The following is a 22,696-nucleotide window of genomic DNA, read 5'->3' on the forward strand; positions in this document are numbered from 1 at the left end:
GGCGAGGAGGCTCTCGGGTGGCGGGCGGCAAAAGGCGGCGGGGTCCGGTGGGGAGCGGCAGGAGGAGGCGGCCCGGACGGGAGGAGGACGGCGGCGGGGGCGTGATGGTGCGGCGGCTCGGGCTCGCGGGCCGGGTGGGCCCCGCCTGGGCCCCGGCGGGCCGGCGCGCGGGCAGGACGGTGATGTGGGCGCGGCGGCGCGGGCCAATGGTGGCATGACACGTGGCGGCGGGGTGGAGACTGACACGTCCGGCCCGGGGAAAATTGTCCGGCGGCGGCGCGTGGAGTGGATCTAGGGTTTCGTCCGTGAGTTGAAATGAGGGGCTCTATATATAGAGGTGGATGGAGCTAGGAGAGTCCAAATGAGGTGCGGTTTTCGGCCACGCGATCGTGATCGAACGCTCTAGATGATGGAGAGGGTTTTGGTGAGTTTTGGGCCAACTTGGAGGGGTGTTGGGCTGCAACACACACGAGGCCTTCTCGGTCCCTCGGTTAATCATTGGAGTATCAAACAAAGTCCAAATGGTACGAAACTTGACAGGCGGTCTACCGGTAGTAAACCAAGGCCGCTTGGCAAGTCTCGGTCCAATCCAGAAATGTTTAATCCCCACACACGAAAGAAAGGTAGAAATGACCACCGGAGGTGAACGAAGCGCCGGAATGCAAAACGGACAACGGGGAAAATGCTCGAATGCATGAGACGAACACGTATGCAAATGCAATGCACATGATGACATGATATGAGATGCATGACAACGATAACAACACATGGAGACAAAAACCCGAACCCGAGAAAATAAAATAACTTAACGCCGGAAACGGCAAGAGTTGGAGTACATATTGGGTAAATCATATCCGGGGTGTTACAGTTTGGACACCGGAATGGTTCCGGATGAGTTCGGGCATTTTCTGAAGTACCGGGAGGTTACCAGAACCCCCCGGGGAGTCAATGGGCCTTAATGGGCCATGGTGGGAGAGAGAAGGAGGCGGCCAAGTGGGGGGCGCTCCCCCCCCAAGCCCAATCCGAATTGGGGAGGGGTCAGCTCCCCTTTCCTTCTCTTCTTCTCCCTCTTCCTTCTTCTCCTACTCCAACTAGGGAAACTGGGGAAACCTACTCCTACTAGGAGTAGGAATCCCCCTTAGGGCGCGCCATAGAGAGGGTCGGCCCTCCCCTCCTCCACTCATTTATATACGGGGGAGGGGGCACCCCATAGACACACAAGTTGACAATTGTCTTAGCCGTGTGCGGTGCCTTCCTCCACAGATTTCCACCTCGGTTATATCGTTGTAATGCTTAGGGGAAGCCCTACGTCGGTAACTTCATCATCACCGTCATCACGCCGTCGTACTAACGAAACTCTCCCTCGGCCTCAACTAGATCAAGAGTACGAGGGACGTCATCGAGCTGAACGTGTGCAGATCGTGGAGGTGCCATGCGTTCGGTACTTGATCGGTTGGATCGCGAAGATGTTTGACTACATCAACCGCGTTACTTAACGCTTCCGCTTTCGGTCTACGAGGGTACGTAGACACACTCTCCCCTCTCGTTGCTATGCATCTCCTAGATAGATCTTGCATGATCGTAGGAAAATTTTTGAAATACTGCGTTCCCCAACATTATGGGACACTTCAGACGCGACAAGACATTTGTCACGCTCTCCAAGAACTACTTTTGGCCCTAGATGTTCCGTGATGTCTCTCGCTACACCAACCGATGCTTTACATGTCGCAAAGCTAAGTCTAAAGCTCAATCACATGGTTTATATATGCTACTTCCTATTCCGTATCACCCATGGGAAGATATTAGTATGGACTGTGCTTGGTTTTCCTAGAACTAGAAATGAAAAAGATTTGGTATTTGTTGTTGTGGACTGTTTCTCTAAGATGGCACACTTTATTCCATTAACAAGATAGACGATGCTTCACATGTTGCAAATCTCTTTTGTAGGGTAATCTTGCGTCTACATGGAGTGCCCAGACTATCGTGTCGGACCGCGACGTTAAGTTCCTTAGTTACTTTTGGAAGACGCTTTGCGTCAAGCTCGGAATCAAGCTACACTTCTCTTCGGCACACCACCCACAAACCGATGGCCAAACAGAGATCACCAACCAAACGCTCTCTACTCTCCTAAGCATGTTGATCAAGAAGAACATTAAGGAGTGGGAGGAGTGCTTACCCATCACCAAGTACGCCTACAGTCGAGTAAGACATTCGACTACTAGAAAGTCCCCCTTCGAGGTCGTCTACGGTTTCAATCCTTTGTCCCCATTGGACATTCTACGCTACCACTACAAGAGCGCATCAACATGGACGAGCGTGCATGTGCGAGCTTTCTCAAGAAGGTGCATGAAGATACAAGGCAAACAATCGAGCGCCAAGTACAATGACTTGCGACCAAGCTCAACATCAACAAGAAACCCATGATATTCAACATTGGAGATCTTGTGTGGATACACCTTCGCAAGGACCGCTTCCCCAACGAACGTAAGTCCAAGCTACTACCTCAGGCCGACGGACCCTTCAAGGTGCTAGAACGCTACAACAACAATGCATACAAGATCGACATCCCACGCGACAAGTACAATGTTAGTGACATCTTCAACGTCAAGGGCCTATCTTCCGTCAATGGTGATGAGGATTTTGATCCGAGGTCGGATCTTTCCCAAGGGGAAAGATGATGCAGAGCATCCTACGGTCATCCACATGGACCTACCTTCATCTCCCACGAAACCACATGGACCAATGACTAGAGCTCGAGCAAGGGCTATCGAAGCTAAGGTGAACTTACTCCTTTCCGAACTAACACATTCCACATATGAGGCATGGCTACTACCTCAAGCGAAGAGCTTATATGTGATCAGATACTTAAAGGAAAGCCACGGAGCAACTACATCCAACGGACAAGATGGCGAGGACACCAAGTACAAGGATCAAGCAAATGAGGCTTCCTCCGGACATCTGGCACAACCATCACAGAACGAAAATGACAGAAGTCCGAAGTCCACCGGACGACTGAAGCGCTCGAATCGTTTCTTACTAGCTCTTCTGATAGAGCTAATGAAGAGAAATTTTGGAAATCCATCTGGTGGATCAAAGCTCCTGGTAAGATGAAGATTGTGCCCTGGCGTTCCGCGCATAATTGCTTGCCTTCCGATGAACAACTTCTTCGGCGTCAGGTTCCAGCTCGAGCTTGTTTCTGTTGCAGACCCGAAAGTATTGAACACACCATCCTGTCCTGCCCCCATGCTCATGCCATCTGGGATGGCGTAAAATATTCTTTCAATATTAATTTGTGCCGCTCGGATTTTTGTTCTACCATGCAGTGGCTATTTGACTTTCTTCGGTCTTCTGACCGGGAAGCCACTATTCTTGCGTATGGGAATCCAGAAATGCGGCAAGAAATGAAGCTATTTATCACCATCCATGTGTTTCTGTTGCGAAGGTTCGTGTTTATGTTGAGATGATACTGGCGTATTTATACAAGGTTCGTGTTTATGTTGAGATGAAATCTCTCGCCCGGCCTCGCCCGGTTTCCTTTTCTGTTTCTTTAGGCTTGTTGAGCTGTGCCCTCAGCAGTACCTTATGACTTTGTTGTGCTACTTGGGTGTGTGTGTCTGAACCTGTTGGGGTTGTGTGTTTTGTGGCGGTGTACTTTATCTATAAAGCGGGGCGAAAGCCTTTTTCGGTAAATCTCTAGAAAGACAAATACTTAGGAACGGAGGGAGTAGTTTATTCTGATGCTGCTATTTTTGTTAATCTCAACAGTTTGGGTGTGGTGGCTCTTGATCATGATGGAAATTGCCTCGTGGCGTGTTCCGAGCCCATCACTGGATACTTCGATCCGAGTCCATCACTGGATACTTCGATCCGGAAACGGCAGAAGCGCTTGCACTACATCGAGCGACAAAGGATTCACACATGTGATATTCTGTGATATTTGCCTCAGATTGTCTCTCTTTGATGCAACGAATTAACTCCAACACACGGGATCGATCTAATATGGACTCCGTGGTGATATATATCAAACAAGAAGGCATACTTTTACTTCTACATCTTTCAAGCATGTTCACCAGCATTGTAATGTAGTGGCCCATGTTAAGAACTCTAGTTTGTTGTGTGTTTTCCATTCTGTTCCAGATTGTATCTTGGGAGACTTTGTATGACTTTATTGCTTAATCAATAAAATGCCAGACTTCCAAAAGAAAAACATGCTAGCACTTCGTTGAACATTCTCTGCCGTTGCTACTGACTAGGGAGTAAATGAAGACGACTCTTAGATTCAAATGCAAGGTCCAACAGATATTCTGATAAATCGGACAATCAGGAAAATAGGCACATCCATAATTCTGAAATTATAAACACATAAAAAAAAGTAATACTTCTAGTACAGATGCATTCATGCATCAGCAAGTCATCGTAAACATATTTGCACAGAAAGATACATATTCTGCGCTCATACACCAGTGGGCTACCACGTGTAGTTGAAACTCGAGATTAGAATTGCTGCAACACAGTCGGCAAAAGAATAAGGTTACAACATGGTATAAGGGCTTCGGCTGCATCTGCACGGCTACTCTGTCTCGGTGACCGGAGGCACTGCATCCACCTTGTACCGGAGAGTCTGGCATATGCAAATGGAATGGACAATCATTATCAGAAGAGAAGGGGGGGGGGGGGTATCTTTTGATGTCCCAGGAGTTGACCGGTTTAATTCCTAGCGTTTTTCTCCTTTTACTCATTTTTGGCCTTTTGCTTTTATTTCCATATTATTCATATTTTGTGCTACCCAGGCCTTTGGCGATCTTTAATATCCATGATTTAGGGAGTTTCTTCCACTTTTGATGCCCCAGGACTTGACCGGTTTAATTTCTAGAGTTTTTCTCCTTCACCCATTTTTTGCCTTTTGCTTCTGTTTCCATATTCTTCAAATTTTGTGCTACCCAGGCCTTTTGCAATCTGTAATATCCATGATTTAGGGAGTTTCTTCAAAATAGTCGGCAAAAGAAGGGTCATACCATCCATGTCCAGCATGGGTGGTTCCAGCAATAGTCACAGAAACTGAACCTAGTAAACACACTGCCAGTGGGTTTCATAAGCAGTAGTTATTACGAAGCAATATGTGTTAGCCTTATATATTTTATTACTTCATAGTTTAGGCAGAAATTCTAGCAGTCTTGGAGATGAACTGAGATGCTTGCTAGATGCAAATCAGGAAAAGGAGTTACAGTTTCTCCAGGACATTATAAACAAATAGGAAATGGCTAAAAAGTCAAGTCACTAAATATACAAACTGTAAATGATGAACAGGATTCCAATCAATACCTTTTTGAAGAATGTTGAATATGAGTTGTCCCATACAAGCTTGTACGATCCAGCGAAAACAGTGCAAAAGTTACCCTGTGCAGGACAAACGAAATGTTAAGCATTAGAAGAGCAGATACGGGTTTTACTCTTACACCATGGCTGCTAAAAGCTAAAGCAACAGTACTCTTGCCCAGGGTTTTTTCCTGTGCAAGCCGGTCGCATAATTAAAGCAAAAATAGGACAAACATTACCCTGTTTAAATCATTCCCTAGTCAACTGGTTGGGATTGTACATCTAGCAATTTATTAGCAAAACCATATGTTTCCACATTTTTCTGAACCAAAACTGTAGGGGAGCCCCCACAGTAAATTTTATTGCAATATATACAAAACAAATGACTATGACATCAATAATGTTGGATAGAGGTATAAATTTGGGTGGTTGGACAATAGTAATCAACTATGGTGCCTGACTGCACACGTTTCTGATTACCTGATGATGAACCAAAGGTCTAGATCAAGGTGGGATTCATACTTTTGATTGGCTGGTTACCGTTTGCATTAATAATAATACAAACGGCCAACAGACCATGTGGTTCTCTCGCTGTGGCCCATGTTATGACGGCCGAAGATGTATTCCACTAGCCTAAACATGCAAACTGCTATGCTAAGAATAATACTTTGTACTAAAGCTGTGACAATTAATTTGGACCGAAGGGAGTACAAAATTTGACTGATCTGTCGAACACATAAACATGCTAATCCTATAACCTATTAAACCCTTTTTTGGAACTAACTTGCTTTGAATGAAAACTATATTGATTGGACCACAAACCTGAAAAGTAGAATATTTCGAAGCAAAAGAGGATAAGCATTAAAGTGAACTCACTTGGTCAGCTTCATAACGTCGGTAGGGAAGAATCAACTGGAAAACATATACATTCATTAGAGAAAACAATTAACACATATGAAGGTCAAAATAAATTTATAGAACATGTATATGGAACAGTCAGAATATCGCTGCTTCCGAAGTCCCACGACTCCCGACGTTCCGAGCCTTACAAGGTTTCTCGGACTCCGAATCGCAACCCCCATTTCGGAAGTCAGTTCTAAGGCGGGGGTAGGGGGGACTCTTGAGTTTGTTCAAGTGGGGCGTGAATGAGTTACATGCCCATGGGGAGCTATTTATAGCATAGGGATCGTTGACAAATGACAAAGGCTACCCTTGAGATGAGGAAGTGGGAGGGTAGAAAGAGGTAATCTTTGGTCTATGAGTCAATGGGATCCTAGTGGGCTAGGAGGGAAATTGTGGCCCATGGGAGGAGGAATTCCCTCCACCATAGCTTTCTGGCTTGGGCTCCATCTTTGACTTAGTCTTTTATCTTCTCTTCTTCCATCAACTTGTTGACCATGAGGGCTCAGTTGGACCTTTGTTGACCCGGGCGGCTTGCTTCAGCTCATGGAGCTTGCTTAGACTTTTGTTGACCACCTTGGACTTGGGTTGAACATCTTTGTGGGTGGCATGTAGGACTCGGGTGGGACCCCGGATATAATTTTAGCTATTCTCTCAACACATATTCTCTTGTATAGGATCTTGCAGGCATATGTATCTAACAAAGACAATGACTGGTTTTTAAAGCCACAGGCGGCAACCTGTCCGCTACTAGGTAAACAAACATATAAAAGCTAGTTCAACTTGATGTGTGATTCTGAATACTTTTCATTGCAAAATGGAAATGCTCAAGTTTCTTCCGAGATAACAACTAGCCAACTGATTAATCATTTAAGTAAGGGAAACACTTCTAATCAGTAGTCTGATAGGGAACTTTTTCAGACTTGTCCTGTGCCGTTGATGCTTTCCTAATCCCATGGCTTATACTCTAAGCAAACTGCCCAAATTAATGCCCCGAGGAAATCTCGCCTGCCCCATCCTAAACACCTGATTACGTCACATGTTCGACCCATCCACCCTACCCGTGTGGCATCACCCGGGCAAGCGCATCCTCAAGCTCGCCGACCTCCCTCGTCGCGACGGCTACCTCCGCCACCACCGCAATCCGCCTCAGGCCCCAGAACTCTATGACGTCAACAACTGCTCGAGGTAGCCGCTGCAGCAACCCGCCCATGTCTGCTCCGCCAAGCCCTGCTCTCACCGCCGACGGCGCCGCCCCCATTGCCAGCCCGCTTCCCCGTCAGATCCTGCTCCTTCACCATTCATCCCGCCGCGCTGGTTCGCCTTTTCGGCTCGGCAAAGAAGCTGCACACATATCCCAGCCATTGTGCCCCTGGCATGTACTCACCTGAACTAGGGTTTGATTCTTTTTTCACCACTTGATTTGATTCACATTACTCTGGATGCAATACTTGGTTTGATTAATTTGTGTATCTGTGTTACATCCGATGTGTAATGGATCACTATTTAATCTACGAAATTTGGTTAATTTCTTATGCAAATGAAATTAATATGATTCCCAATCTTGCCGAGTAATATTAGTTTCGATCTGATTTCAAATTTCCATGCTTGCATCCAAGTTTAGATCTGTTCTTAACTACTATGTTAGTGCTTCTTAGTTCTGTAGTCTAAATTGCTATACATATGCTTCTGGACCCTATATATTTTGCTTCCAAATGACAAAAGTTACAAAAATCAATATGTTGATGAGTCAAAAACATCCGTCCCCTTGGTGGCCGGACATTATAGTTTTGCTTCAGTGGTAATTTTTCTATGCTTCAATCTGAACCGGCTGTCTGTAAGAACATCTTCTATGTATCTTCTGTATAGCATATTTTCATCCAACCGCAACAGGAACTTCCAATATGACAGTACATTTGCTTCTAAGGTTTCTGCATAAAGCTTCCTTGCCTGCTGATACTGAATTCATCATTTTTTTGCTTCTCCTGCTTATAACCATAGGAAAAGTTCATGCTCCCATATAATACTACATCTTTCTCCGTTGTAGATGCTTTGCTTCTATACAACCATGCTAGATTTTTTTTAAATTGTTGTTGTAACATGCTTTCATTTCTTATGTTTTCAGCTGACCCGGGATAATGAAGCATTTGAAACCTTAGTGTATGCTGAAGAGCCCTTATGTGGCATGCTGGTTGAAAGATGTTATCTTAGGTCTTCGTACTTATTGGGCTTCCAAACTATACCTCATATGCTTCTTCGGTCTAGGTAGAATGCTTCCATGCTTCATGTTGTTTTTCTTAAATCGTTGTTTTCATTTTTATCACCATTGTAATATTCCATGCATCCATATTATGCTACACACGTTTCTTTGCTCTAGGTAGTTTGCTTCCATAGTTCATGCTTCTACCTTTTTGTGTTTATTGGCACCATTTAAATTTAAAGAAAGCCCCATGTATGGTGTGAAAGATTGACTCATTGCTTTTTATGTAAGCCATGCTTCCTACTTTCATGTTATGAATATGTTGCCTACAACATATAATTTTCTCTTCACCTCAATTTTATTATGCTTCCATTGCCTATCATGTATGTTGTGATAGATTAAATTGTTGCTTCGTGTTGTGCAGATGCTTTGCACCGAACGATGCCAACCATGTATCACTAGTTTCTTAAACATGTTGTATTGTCCTCTCCTCATGATGTTGACGGTGTCGATCTCAAGGCGGTGGAGGAGGTGGTGGAGACATGGGCGGAACCGCGATTAAGGCTTCCCTTGAGGATGGCGTTTTCCTAAGTACTCCACTGACATGACGACGTGGACGCATTGCGGCACACGCTAGAGCGTGTGAGCTCTAGCTCACGCGACCATCAAACCAAGCGATCAATCGGTTGCAGTGGCAGCCCTGCTGCTTGCTGTCACCACAATGGCGACAGCTTTCATTTCGTGATTCTTCGCCTACACATTCCCTATCGTGCAGCCGCGGCCCAAGACAATGCCCTCGCTTCCTATACGTCTTAGTCTCTTAGACATGGACCTTGGATAAGATTTATTTTTTCTGTTTTAATTGTATTAGGCTTTTACGTGGATGGAAGCAGATTCCTTTTTCTTTAGAAGCAATTTTGTGTTCGTTTGAAAACAATCTAGTTGCTACCGTGGAAACCATTTTATGTTTGAGTGGAAGCATATTTAATTGTTGACCATTGATGCAAATTTCCTTTCAGTGGAAGCAAATTTTCTGGTTGCCAGAAACAAATTCTTGCTTCATTGGAGATACAGAGTAAACATTTATAATGAGCACATATTTCCTAATGAATTTGTGTTAGACCAAAACTACTTTGGCTACTGTTTGTTGAAGCAAAATTATATTGAGTTTATGGAAGCACATATGTGGGAAACAAATCATATGAAGAAAACAAAAGTATCAATCCTGGAAGGTCTCATAGATGGACGCACTAGATCGGAAGCAAATTGGAATCAAACTTTGATTCCGTGCAGTCTGAGGGCTTCACGTTTCAGGATTAACATAATCAGAGTTTAGCGAGAGTGTGTGTGTGCTAACCAGAAGCAGTTATAAGCAGTTATTAGGAAGCAATCAAAGAGCCAACCAGAAGCAGTTATTAGGAAGCAATCAAAGAGCCAACCAGAAGCAGTTATTAGGAAGCAATCAAAGAACCATGCACGGCCTAGTACTGGATCCAACGGCCGTCTTACATCTCATCCTACGGCTTAGCACTAGTCTGATAGGAAGCAAGGATCGGTAGTCTGATTCCTAGTGCTTCCTTTTAAGTAATTTGAGGTATAGGTGTGCCAGTTACAAAGTAGTTTTTTTAACTACTAAAAAGACAACAATCAGCACTATTTAATCATTAGGAACTAGCTTCGAATCTAAGCACCAAACCATGATAACTACTGCAGTCATACTACTACTAATTGAATTAATATCATCAATATCCACAAATGACAAACTGTAGATATCTTCAGGATATTTCATTTCCTTTCGTGAACAGAAAAAACATAGTCACATTATCCCAAAATTTAAAAACCTACCGTTTTCTCCCGTGACGGGCTTATGTACTCCACATGAAAGCCAATATCCTGTCCAGGTAAAAGTTTTCACTTCAGAATTGTAAGAACACAAATCACATACAACAGTGAAGAGAAATGTACATCAAACTGCCAGTTTCTGAAGGTGAAATAACAATATCATTCGCAATTTATTTTTTTCAGTCAAGTTTGAAGGATTGAAATGAGAAAAACGGGAACTTTTCCTAGAAAGTCAGAACAAATAATACTTAATACCTACTCCCTCTGTAAACAAATGTGGGACGTTTACGCAGTTTAATTAACGTCCTACATTTGTTTACAGAGGGAGTAATTATTTGTTGCAACGGACTGAACTGACACGGTCAGGTATTCTTGTATGTGTTTCGATAAGTGAGATGACCAATGGGTTTTTCCTATTTGGATAGGACCAAGATGACTTGAAAGTGCATCTAGGCCCCTAATGATATTTTGGTATTGATGACACAATTATAGGGAGTAATGTGTTTGTTAATTGCATTGTCAGGTTTTAGTCCCCTTTATGATGATTGTCGAGTCATCGGCGACAACCCAAAAGGAATAGATCTAGTCGTAGAAGCCCAGAGGTTTCGAGAAGGCTCTATTTTATTTTCGTTGAGTTGGTAAGGATCCCGCACTATTACGAGAGGATGTGTTTGGTGAAGAGTCTTGGTCAAAATGACCAACATTTTTGCTAGAACAAAAGGAACCAAAGCCAAAAAGCCCAAATACCCTCAAGAATTTCTCCAAAAATCAAAGGAAATGAGATTGGGGGATTGGGAAATCTGATGCGGAGCATCCCACGGCCATTCCCATGGATATTCCATCACCACCGCAAACACGAGGCGGACCAATGACGAGAGCCCACGCACATGCCATCGAAACCGAGGTTACCTCTTTCCTCTTCGAGCTTCCTTTGAGCTCATGTGAGAAATGACTTCTACCTCAAGTGGAGACTTTATGCATGCTTAGGTATCAGGAGAAGACCATGGAGAAGCAAGGAAGGATCAGCAAGTCCACGGGGAGCCACAAGAGGAAGGAAGAGAAAGTCCAAGACGCGAAACACCGGAGGCTCTCCCGACACCCCGGGTGCCCGGACAAATGGACTTCCGGCCACCAGAGGGCAAAGTTTCTGGACACCGCGGGTGCCCGGACCTTCCTCCCAGTCGACCACCCCGGTTGCCTAGACCACCCCGACCATGCCTGCGTGCATTAGGGGCAAATGACCCTTGTACTCCTGCTTTTCCCGCCAAATCTTCCCTAGGCTATAAGTACTAGTCCCCCAGCTCAAAATTAGGGTTAGCAAAGTGTATGAGACTATCTAGAGAGAGCTTTGCTCATCTACCACTCCTCTTGGAGATCAACACCTCCTAGGAGAAGATCCCAAGTGGATATCAAGACCTCCTGGAGAAGACTATCATCAAGACCTCACCTCCTTTGGAGTGGGAAGAACCTTACCTTTGTGCTATTTTCCCTTGATTGTTCTTGTATACTTGTGGATCTCATGTATGCTATTCTAGTGGATGTGTGATTTGGGTTTGTTTGAGTGATTTCCTCTTGTTGTTCTTGTTGTTCATCCCTTTTCCCCCTTCCAAGTGTGAAAAGATCATCCATTAGGGTTCCACCCTACATCAAAATCTTTCTCCAAAGTACATATGGAAGAAATACTCAAGAGGTAACCCTATCTGAAGTGGGAAGGGGTATTTATAGTGTGGAGAAGAAAGTAGCCATTTTCTGCAAAATTGCACATCCAGGTGTTATGGGAACAACTTGTAATTCCACGGTGCCATAGGCCAGTATGTATACATGTACAAGTGTAGGAAATGTGCAGAAATTCCCTTATACAACAGGGAAAATACAAAAGCTACACAACACTATTATAACTCTAACACCCCTCTTAAACTCATGCGGGTCAACAACACTGAGTTTGGAGAGATAAAAGCCATTATGCTCTAGTCTATGCCTTCATGAAGAAATCCACCAACTGTAACTCGGAAGACACATACTGAAGAGCAATCATCTAATCCTGCACACTGGAGCGCACAAAGGAACCATCAACACCATATGCTTGGTGAGCTCATGCTTCGCAGAGTCGTGTGAATACTAATAACACATGTACTGTTGAAAATAAGAGGAATGGGTGTAGCGACAAACAAAATCCTCAAGCAACCACCGTAGCCAAGTCAGCTCTTCTGTTAGAAGAGCCATAGCACGCAACTCAGCCTCTGCACTCAAATGAAAACTGCAATCTGTTTCTTCGTCTTGCAGGCAATGAAAGAACCACCAAGAAAAACACAGTAAGCAAAAAGGGGTTGTCAATCCGAAGGATCGCTAGCCCAAGTAGCATCCAAATAGGCCTAAAGATGGAACGAACTAGAGGGTAGAAAAAAGAGATAGTGAGAGAGAGTCCCACAAAGATACTGTGAAACACAAAGGAGGTGCCAGTAGTGGACCAAAGTGGAGCAGAGACATACCGACTCAAAATGTGAATGGGATGAGGAAATATCCAAATGAGTAACAGCTAGATAGACATGGGATGAGGAAATATCCAAATGAGTAACAGCTAGATAGACAAGACTCTCAACAAGATAACGGCAGCGCATCAGGTCAAACAGAGGGTCACCGTCGGAAGCACGGAGGTGGACGTTGAGCTCCATCGAAGCCTCAAAAGCGCTCATCAGTAAGAGCAACACGAGCAATAAGATCGTGAATATACTTCTCTTTTGAGAGCCATTAGAGGCGGAAGAAACCTCAATCCAAAGAAAGTAGCGAAGAGGACCAAGATCAAACATAAGAAACTGCTCACTACGACGAGCCTTCACAAAGGCAATGTACTTAGAGTTGTCGCCAGTGATGATCATGTCGTCGACATATAGAAGAAGAGTCCGACCACGAGAGGTAGGGTGGACAAAAAGCGTGGGATCATGAGCACTCGCCGAAAAACCAGCCGCAGTCACCATTGAGACGAAATGCTCAAACAAAGCACGAGGGGCTTGCTTAAGGCCATAGAGAGAGCGGCGAACACTGCCTACCATGCCATCATGAACAGAATAGAATACCCGGGTGGTGGTGGTGGCTGCATGTATACCTCCTCAGGCAACTCACCATTAAGAAAAACATTCTTGACATCAAGCTGAGAGACAGACCATTGGCGAATAGAAGCCACCGTGAGAAGGGTGCGAACAGTTCTCATCTGGGCCACAGGAGCAAATCTCGTTTTAGTCACAACCATGCTCGTCGACGGCTCCCCCGACGCCTCCCAGTTACAGCACCTCGTCAAAGATGACATCGCGGGAGATGTGCACGTGCTTTGAGGCAGGGTTATACATCATGTACACCTTGGAGCCGGTCTCGTAGCCGATGAAGACCATAGGTGAACTCCGATCATCGAGCTTCAGATGAGGGTGCGCCATCTTGACGTGGCCTACACACCCGAAAACACGAAGGAAATGTACGTCAGGCTTCACACCGTGCCACGCCTCGTACGGTGTCATGTCGTCGACGCTTCGAGTAAAGGACCAATTGAAGATGAAGACGGCCATGAGCATCGTCGCCCCCCAAAACATGTTGGGCGCCATGCCGAGTATGGTCTGGTTTCATCGCTTGACGACACCGTTCATCCACAAACAGATGGACAAACAGAAGTGGTGAACAAGTTTTTGGGTAATCTGATCTGTTGCATTTGTGGAGAAAGAAAGGGACAATGAGATTTGGCTCTATCTCTTGCAGAGTTCTCCTACAATAACTCCAAGCATAGATCCACAGGAAGGAGTCCTTTTTCCATTGTCTACACTAAAGTTCCAACACATGTGGTGGACCTGGTGAAGCTACCATCAAGAGGAAACTCAAAATCAGCATTGTCCTTTGCTGATAATTACACCGAGTTATTTGAAGAGATTCGTGGTGTTCTGGAAGCACAAAATCAGAAATATAAACAACTTGCTGATTGCAAAAGGAGGCCAAAATCATTCCAAGTTGGTGATAAGGTGATGGTCTACCTCCGAAAAGAGAGGCTGCCTTTAGGTGTTAAGGGGAAGCTTAGGCAGCAAAGGTATGGGCCCTTCTCTATCATGAGGAAGATAAATGATAATGCTTATGTGATAGATCTCCAAGCGACATGGGCATATCCAACATTTTCAATGTTGCGGACTTTGACTCCCTACCATCCAGAAGAAGCGCTCTATGAAGATAACTCGAGGGCGAGTTCCAAACAACACTAGATGAGAAAAAAATCGTATGTCAGATTTGTTTGGCTACTTCTAGATGCTTCCACTCTAGTGTAGTATTTCTTTTCTTTTCTTTTTTATCCTACCTACTGTTTTCTAGAATCTTCTAGTTGTGAGTAGCTATGAGTAGAATGGTGAAACTTAAATAATGTTTTCTAGAGTATACCAGCTATAAGTAAAAGTATGTGAAGGCTTCCCAAAGCCCTATATATAGAGGTCCTCACCTCTACTTTGAACCAGACTATGTACCCACTACCTATAATAAAACTTGTTGTTCTTATCTAAGATCTTGGAGTAGATCTTGTGCTCTAGGAGTTCTGGATTCAACTCTTGCTGCCATATCGGCCTACATTCGCCTCTAGAGTGATATCTAGCACAATACGTTGAAGTAGTTCCTTCATCACTTGTGTTGTACACATTGTAGCAGCAAGGTGGATTTGCTCCTCCACAACCTTTGTGCTGCTTCAACGACACCCTACAATCATGCCAGTGACGCACATACGGCATCCTCCTGGCCTAACTAAAACAGCCTAAAAAATCGCTAACAGAACAACTCGATAAAAGGGCTGCCATGGCAGACTTTAGAGCAAGTATAATAGGGTGACATAAGCGGGCTATAAGGATTGCCACCTCAGAATTATGATGATGTGGAGGAGAGGGGAGAGGAGAGAGAAGAGGGATGGGCTGTAAACTTGTATCCGGCTGCAGCACGAACTCCAATACACTTTGTGAGAGAAGGTGGGGTCAAGCATTAACTACATAGTGTATAGAGTCAACAACTATTATATGAATGGGCTTTTAGGTTGGCTATAAGTGAGGTGGCACAAAGATAGAGCTAGCAGTCGGCTATATTATTAATCTTGCTCTTATTTGTCTGCCCTCGAGGAAAGGTTTAAGCCCACAACCAAGTACTCCTACTACCTTAACAGGTTTGACTCTGGATTTTGGCTTATTAGCTTTGAATAAAGTGATTATAGATAGTCCAGATGTTCATAGGAAGTCTGATGGTTATACATGTCTCCCTTGGAGAAAACCAAGTCCCAACAAAGCACATTACCCTCATCAAGGACATGTAACAATTGTTTGAACAAGTGGTGGCGACACTAATGACTTCCCGGTTAAAATAGAACTGCACCAAGGGTCAGCTTTGAGCCCTTATCTTTTTGGTTTGCTGATGGATGAGGTCACAAGTGATATACAAGGACATATCCCATGGTGTATGCTCTTTGTGGATGATGTGGCGCTAGTCGGTGATAGTCGGAAGGGGGTCAATAGAAAGTTAGAGCTATGGAGACAAACCTTGGAATTGAAAGGTTTTAGGCTTAGTAGAACTAAAACCAAGTACATGAGGTGTGGTTTCAATACTACTAGGCGCGAGGAGGAGGTTAGCCTTGATGGGCAGGTGGTACCTCAGAAGGACACCTTTTGATATTTGGGGTCAATGCTGCAGAACAATGGTGATATTGATGAAGATGTGAGCCCTCGAATCAAAGCCGGATAGATGAAGTGGCGTCAAGCTTCTGGCATTCTCTGTGACAAGAGAGTGCCACAAAAGCTAAAAGGCGGGTTCTGGTGATTCAACTCGCAATGTTGTATGATGCTGAGCGTTGGTCGACTAAAAGGCGACATGTTTCAACAGTTAGGTGTACTGGAGATGCCGGATGCGCATGTTGAGATGGATGTGTGGCCACGCAAGGAAGGATCAGGCCCAGAATGATGATATACGGGATAGAGTTGGGGTAGCACCAATTGAAGAGAAGCTTGTCCAACATCGTTTGAGATGGTTTGGGCATATTGAGCGCAGGCCTCCAGAAGCTTCAGGGCATAGAGACAGCTAAAGCATGCTGATAATGTTGAGATGTCAGGGTAGACCAAACTTGACATGGGAGGAGTCCGTAAAGAGAGATCTGAAGGACTGGAATATCACCAAAGAACTAGCCATGGACAGGGGTGCGTGGAAGCTAGCTATCCATGTGCCAGAACCATGAGTTGGTTGTGATATCTGATGGGTTTCCGCTCTAGCCCTACCCCAACTTGTTTGGGACTAAAGGATTTGTCGTTGTTGTTGTATTAACATACCTTACAAAGTATAATGTTGGATAGAACTATCATGGTTGTTAGAGATGGAACTACACACGGAAGAGTTTAATAAATATAAAACATGTAATCATTTTGTTAATATATTAACATATATGCTCCCTTCGTTTCTTTTTACTCCGCATATAAGATTTGTCTAAAATCAGATTTATAGTAAAAATACCAACATTGATAATACAAAATCAATATCACTATATGCATCATGAAATTAATTTTCATATTGTATGACTTAAGTATTGTGGATGTTGATATTTTTACTATAAAGTTGGACAAACTTTTATGAAATTTGACTTCAGACAAATCTTATATTCAGAGTAAAAAGAAACGGAGGGGACACATACAATAATAGTTTTAATTGTAAGTCATATTTTTAAGGACAGTATGTGCGGTTCACGGGGAGGCGGCGCATAAGGAGCACTAGCCATACCACAGGGCATACTCAGGAAAGGAGTCGGCACAATGCATATATATCTCCGTAGTTGGGTTAGTTGGATGAATATCTTTGTACCTGGATAGCTCCGGCATGATCTTAACAGATTGGTTACATCAGACTATATAAACACAACATTGTCATATCTTTGCATAAAGTAATTAAATAAGGAAGTCCCCGGTACCCACGCTCATGCTCACTAAGCTATTGAAAACACATAGAAGTATAACACAGCAATCAAAACAGTTAAAATCAACTCCAAGTAGCATAAAGATTATGACTACACAATAGGAAATTGCTAATCATTTTGTGTTTCTTGGCAGTAGGGGTTGGACAGAGTACCAGCAGTGTGCTGAGGGCCCCTTGTTGCAACGAGAAATCCCATGCAATATATGAGTTGACAGCCTCAACACTTAAAATAACCTGTAGAATAATGATTGACAGAACATAAGTATTTTGAAACCCTAAAAGTCACAAAAAACAGCTAACAGATGTTCCAAACTAATATTCAAATATTTAGGTAACTGTAAACCAAATTTGCATTTCATACTCCCTCCAATCCAAAATAGGTGTCGTGGTTTTAGTTCATTAATGAGCCAAAAAAAAAACTGTGTCCAACTAAAATGGTACCTCATGTGTCTTTCCCGCTGGAATAATGGTTTCTCGGTACTCATCGTTTTTCCTACATGAAGTGTAAAAACAAGAGTCTTTCAGTTCTGAAAGCCCTTCCAAAACTTCTCCATGCTTCGTAGCGAGCTAATGCTAAATAAGCACAGCAAAATGCATCAAATTTGCACTGAATCGAGTAAGTACCTCGAATCAGCACCTGCATCCTCAGCAGATATGAAGAATGGGGCATTCACAAAAACCTCACTGCAATGGTTTCTCTCAGCAGTTAACAGATTGTTAAGTGTTAACAGTCATAAATAGAAGTAAGAAATTCTGCATGCCATATATTAGGATCTATTCAGGCTGAGGCTGGTGAACCTGCATTGCATGATCAGCATCTAACTTCCTACAGTAGATTAGACTTCTTCGTGTTATTTATAGGTTACATTTGATAATTATTTGCTGAAATCAGTAGGCACCAAATGCAGGTTAACAAGTGCATGGTTTTGATACAATAAAGTAGGTCGACAACAAAGATGCTAAGATCAAGTTAACAAGTTAAACAATGTCTCAAAGTAAAACGCTCAGAGCAAAAAGAAAAGAAATAGCTATTAGGTTCAAAATGTATCAAAACCATGTGAAGAAGCAGGAAGCCAAACTTATTGAATCTTGTAGCCCACAGAAATAAGGTTGTACAATATTATGTATTTCTTCTTTGAATCCAAGTATTTGCAGAGTATGAATAGAAGATGATTGCGAGTTAAAATTTTAAACGTATATGTGAAGCACTAGTATGGAACATGGGAACATAGAAAATCAACATACTATTGTTAGAGCGTAACAACTGTTAGCTAGATAACGTTGATAATGAAATTATAGTACCCGATGAATGTAGTGAACTTCCCAAATTCCTCGGTGTATATAACCACTGCCTGCTGCAACACAGCAATGTCATCCTTCCCTCTGTTTATTTTTTAAATAGAGTTTCAGAGTTATTAGAATTAAAAGGGGCATATGCAAACAGAGCTAATTCCCGCAAGATATTCTATGGCTAGTTAAAAAGTGTATACTCTTTTCAAATAAAAACTCGCTCACATTTTCTTCTGTCCATATCGTGCCAAAGAGAGATGTAGATACAACCGAACTGCAAGCACCAGTTTTGTAAGTGTGTATAGTGCTGGCCCGTAGCGTTCTCTTTGCACTTCCATAGGTCTGACGAGAAAATTCAATAGAAAGAAATGTCATCAATAATAAGTACATTCAATATTTGTCCTTCACTCCATGTACATGGTAGTACATGCTAACTTGTGTTACGATAAAAATAGTAGCATGCATACCCATTAGCATCATTTATTTGTCGAATAAAATCCAATAACACCTGCAATGGTCAGCACAAGAAACTGATTGTTACTATGCCACCATGTAACATTGCATTCTAAAAGGAGTAATAATAACTACTTAAGGGAACATTCAACAATTTACATCTTGATAATGATATGCCAATATTAGATGGAATGAAATTCGTAACAATCCAGTGTTATCTCAAATTTAGAATAACGATGTTCTCATCATCATCATCAAATATGGTGAATATGAATTGAACAATTTGGCTAACCTGTGGAACACCAACCAAGTACCTAACAAGTGTCTTATATACACCTGTTGCAGAACCAAGCTGCGCTAATTGCACCCGCCTACATACCAAAATGGAAAATAATTATAAATTTATTGATAATGAAAATTTGTAGACCGATAAATGAAAGGAGAAGAACCTATCCATTTGCTGCTTCCATAGCAATGCATATCTATCATGAATGCTTCCACCAGAACTAACTACAGCATCAACCTCCGCTTGCTTATTTCTCTCAGAGCGTTCTCGCTGTTGCCTGATCAGTGTACCGCGGAAGTCTTGTGGCATGTATGTCATAACTACAGATGTTGTAAATGCAGGTCAAATACCAAATGATAAGGCAATTAACATGACAAAAGAAGTACTGTTTTACTATACAAATTTCAGTTCCAGAAATCAATAGTTCAAAAATGACAGGAAGGCAACATGGTACAGACTCGTCACAAAATAGAACAAGATATATCATAGAGCATATCACAGTAAGCTAGTTGGTCTAAAAAATATCATAGTAAGCTAATATTTGGGACTGTGGGATTAACAACTGAGGAAAATCTCAGGAAACAGTGAAGGGCTCCAGGGAAATTATATGGGAAGGAGATTCAATCATCTATGTCCAGGACATGCTAGAAAACAACCAGTACAAAACTATTGGGTGCACAGTAATACAAGTTTTAATGGGTAATTGTATCTTTTACCTCTATTTATGAAACAGTTAACAGTAAAGTAAGCAGAAGGAAAGAATGTCAACCTGTATTGAAAACATTATCGGCATTTTTTAGCTGAAACTGTTCCAACTTCTTCAACATCTCTTTCAATTTAGTTTCACAATCATCAAGTGTGGAAACTATCTCAGCGTCTTCTAGTGTGGACTTCTGTTGAAGCTGGTCGCAAGCACATGACAAATGTTAGCTACAAAATTGAAAGGTAGGAGTCATCCTTGCAGCAAGATTCAGAACTAAACTTACAGCAACGGGACGACGAGATTTATTAAGCAGAAACAGAATCTCTTCCATCTGTTCTCTGTTCTTCCACATGTTCTCATCTATTTTATGGGCAGGTACACCAGATGCCTCTTGTTCCAAGTGCTCCTCCTCTTCGACATGCAAAAAAGATAGATTTATCATGTCAGAACAATACTTGCTTCAGAAAGATCACCCAAGCAATGTTCTATAATTAGCAAGCCAAAGAGTCGCAGCTGATGTCCTAGTGAAAATCTACTTCTTTTCTTAGATAGTAAGGTACAATATGAAATGGTTTTAATCTTAGTGTTAACCCTTACACATTCGTAAAACTTCTGCTAACAACACCCTGCATGGATTTACAACAGACGCCGCAAGAAACCAACGCATGAGATCTGCCACTGATAACTTATGCTAGCATGCATATTTCTCTATCTTTAATGGGACTTGACCTTTTTCTTGGACTAAGTTCATCTTGCTTTTTCACTGATCGTCTCACTGATAAGTGGGATCGGTACCAGTATGTCAACTAAGTGGCCAAAACGTATTCATTCAGGATTTACGGCCAAAATGGAAATCTCCATTTCAAAATGTTAATTACAAAACCATTGTCCCTGCTCCCAATTTCCCGCCTACTTTCCCTTTCTAAGAGAGTTACATTTGTTTTTTCCACTGCTAATGTGAGCACTCACCGTACAAGTACAGGGGATTTTCCCTTCATATTTCTAATAATTTATTTTTGTTGTTTGTCTTAACTAAAATTAACCATATGGCACCCTTTGTAATGCACAGGTCTTTTACAGGTAGATAGCATACAATCTTACTACAGAGATGAAACATAAATGGCTTCCAGGACTAATGAGCAGCACCCGGATGTAACAAATTAGACGCCCCTGTCAAACCAAACATCCACGCGGCTAACAAAAGCACTATAGAAAGGCCAATTATAATTAGTGCATGCCAAGGATCAAAACCTGCTGCAGTTTCAGCTTCTAAGACTAAACTTTCAAGTCAATTAGTACAAGATAACAGCACTAGTTACTAGTTAGCCACTAACCAAATTCTGCATATAATGGGGAAAAAGAACCGAAAACGTACAAACCCTGAGAAGCATACCCACCTCAGTTATTGTGCTGGCAATAACTGATTTTAATCGTTTTGAGTCTGGCTAGACCGAAGAAAGGGAAGCAGCCTCCAATTTCTAGCATGCCCCCGAGCAGGAAACTACCCGCACTAGAAGAACCGAACAAGATTACTGTACCCATTCCACTCTTCAGGAATCGTAGTAAGATCAAAGGTAGCAGCAGCGGGGTCGAGAAGCAAGCGAATCGCAGCGAGGCATCAGATAAAGCGCTCACCGGGGGAGAAGGGAGAGGCGGCGGCGAGTTCGGCGGACAGAGCGCGGAGGCGGGCAGCGAGGGCGATTACGCCGTCGGGGATCGGGGGCAGCGGGTACTTGTCGTAGTAGCGCGCGAGGTAGTCCCGCGTGATCGGCACCAGACCCTCTGTCGTCATCTCCGTTGGCAAGATTGGAGAGCAACGGGGACGAGTTCGCCGGCGGTAGGTGGAGGTGATGTGGGAGGAGAGGAAGGAAGGGGAGGCAGGAAGGGCACGTGAAATAGACGTGCCGTTGGAACGGTGGGTATGGTAACCGGGCGGTGGAGAGGTTGGTGCCGTGGGTGGTTGGTTGCTTGCCTTCAAGAGAGCGGAGACCTGGGAAAGTTCTGTACTCGAATTTGACCACTTTCACTGTGTGTTTGAGACGCCAACTTCCTCATTAAGGCTGTGTTTGATAGCAAAGTATTATATAAACCAAAATATCAAAAACTACAGTAATTTTGCCTGTAGATGTGAGATACCATAGTTTTATCAAAACAGAGTATTTTGCAGTATTCACAATACATAGAACCTGTTTGGCTGCCGCTGTAAATTTTGTTGTTTAGCCGTTGTGTTTAAGCACTCAGCAGCTTTGTTTTTAAAAAAGAGGTTTGGGGTTCTTTTTTTTATGAAGAGAAAAAACTGCAATTTGCCCAATACTACAATATTAAAAGCACAACTGTTATAGGCAACCAAACAACTCATTGTAGATAAAACTATGGTAATCTCAAAAACTTTAGTATTCTCAAAATACTTAGAAAATATTTTGCTAACAAGTAGACAATCTGCCCAGATTCACGAAATGACAAAAATAGAGCTCGATTGACTCAAGCTAGGGTGCTTCATAATTGCAAACAAAAACATGGATGGATAGAGCACTACAAGAGTAACAAAACATCCTTACTGATCATCCTCAAAAGAGGCACGGATCACTAGGAAACAACATGAACATATGGCATAATGAGATAAATAGGTCAAGGACTTAGTGGGAATGCTAAGTCCCTGAAATCAGCATTAACAAGTGCACCACTTTACAAGCTTGTGCTAGTCACCACACACATCACAAAAATACATGGGTTGCACCCCTAGAAAGAT

General features: G+C 43.0%; 1 protein-coding gene across 1 annotated transcript; it reads right to left on the reverse strand.

The window, feature by feature from the left end:
• Nucleotides 1-4,588: 4,588 nt before the first annotated feature.
• LOC123172092 (uncharacterized) lies at nt 4,589-21,891 on the reverse strand (the record flags this gene model as incomplete). Its single annotated transcript, XM_044589123.1, is given in 15 exon segments — nt 4,589-4,621; nt 5,323-5,397; nt 6,193-6,228; nt 10,262-10,309; nt 17,369-17,449; nt 17,657-17,708; nt 17,840-17,899; nt 18,518-18,598; nt 18,731-18,847; nt 18,973-19,013; nt 19,251-19,329; nt 19,408-19,564; nt 20,014-20,146; nt 20,231-20,358; nt 21,583-21,891. Coding segments are annotated over 15 exon segments (1,278 nt in total), but the record flags the coding sequence as incomplete, so codon positions are not given.
• Between the last annotated feature and the right edge of the window lie 805 nt (nt 21,892-22,696).

The sequence above is a fragment of the Triticum aestivum genome, unplaced genomic scaffold (genome assembly GCF_018294505.1).
Source record: "Triticum aestivum cultivar Chinese Spring unplaced genomic scaffold, IWGSC CS RefSeq v2.1 scaffold116893, whole genome shotgun sequence".
Taxonomy (NCBI): Eukaryota; Viridiplantae; Streptophyta; class Magnoliopsida; order Poales; family Poaceae; genus Triticum; species Triticum aestivum.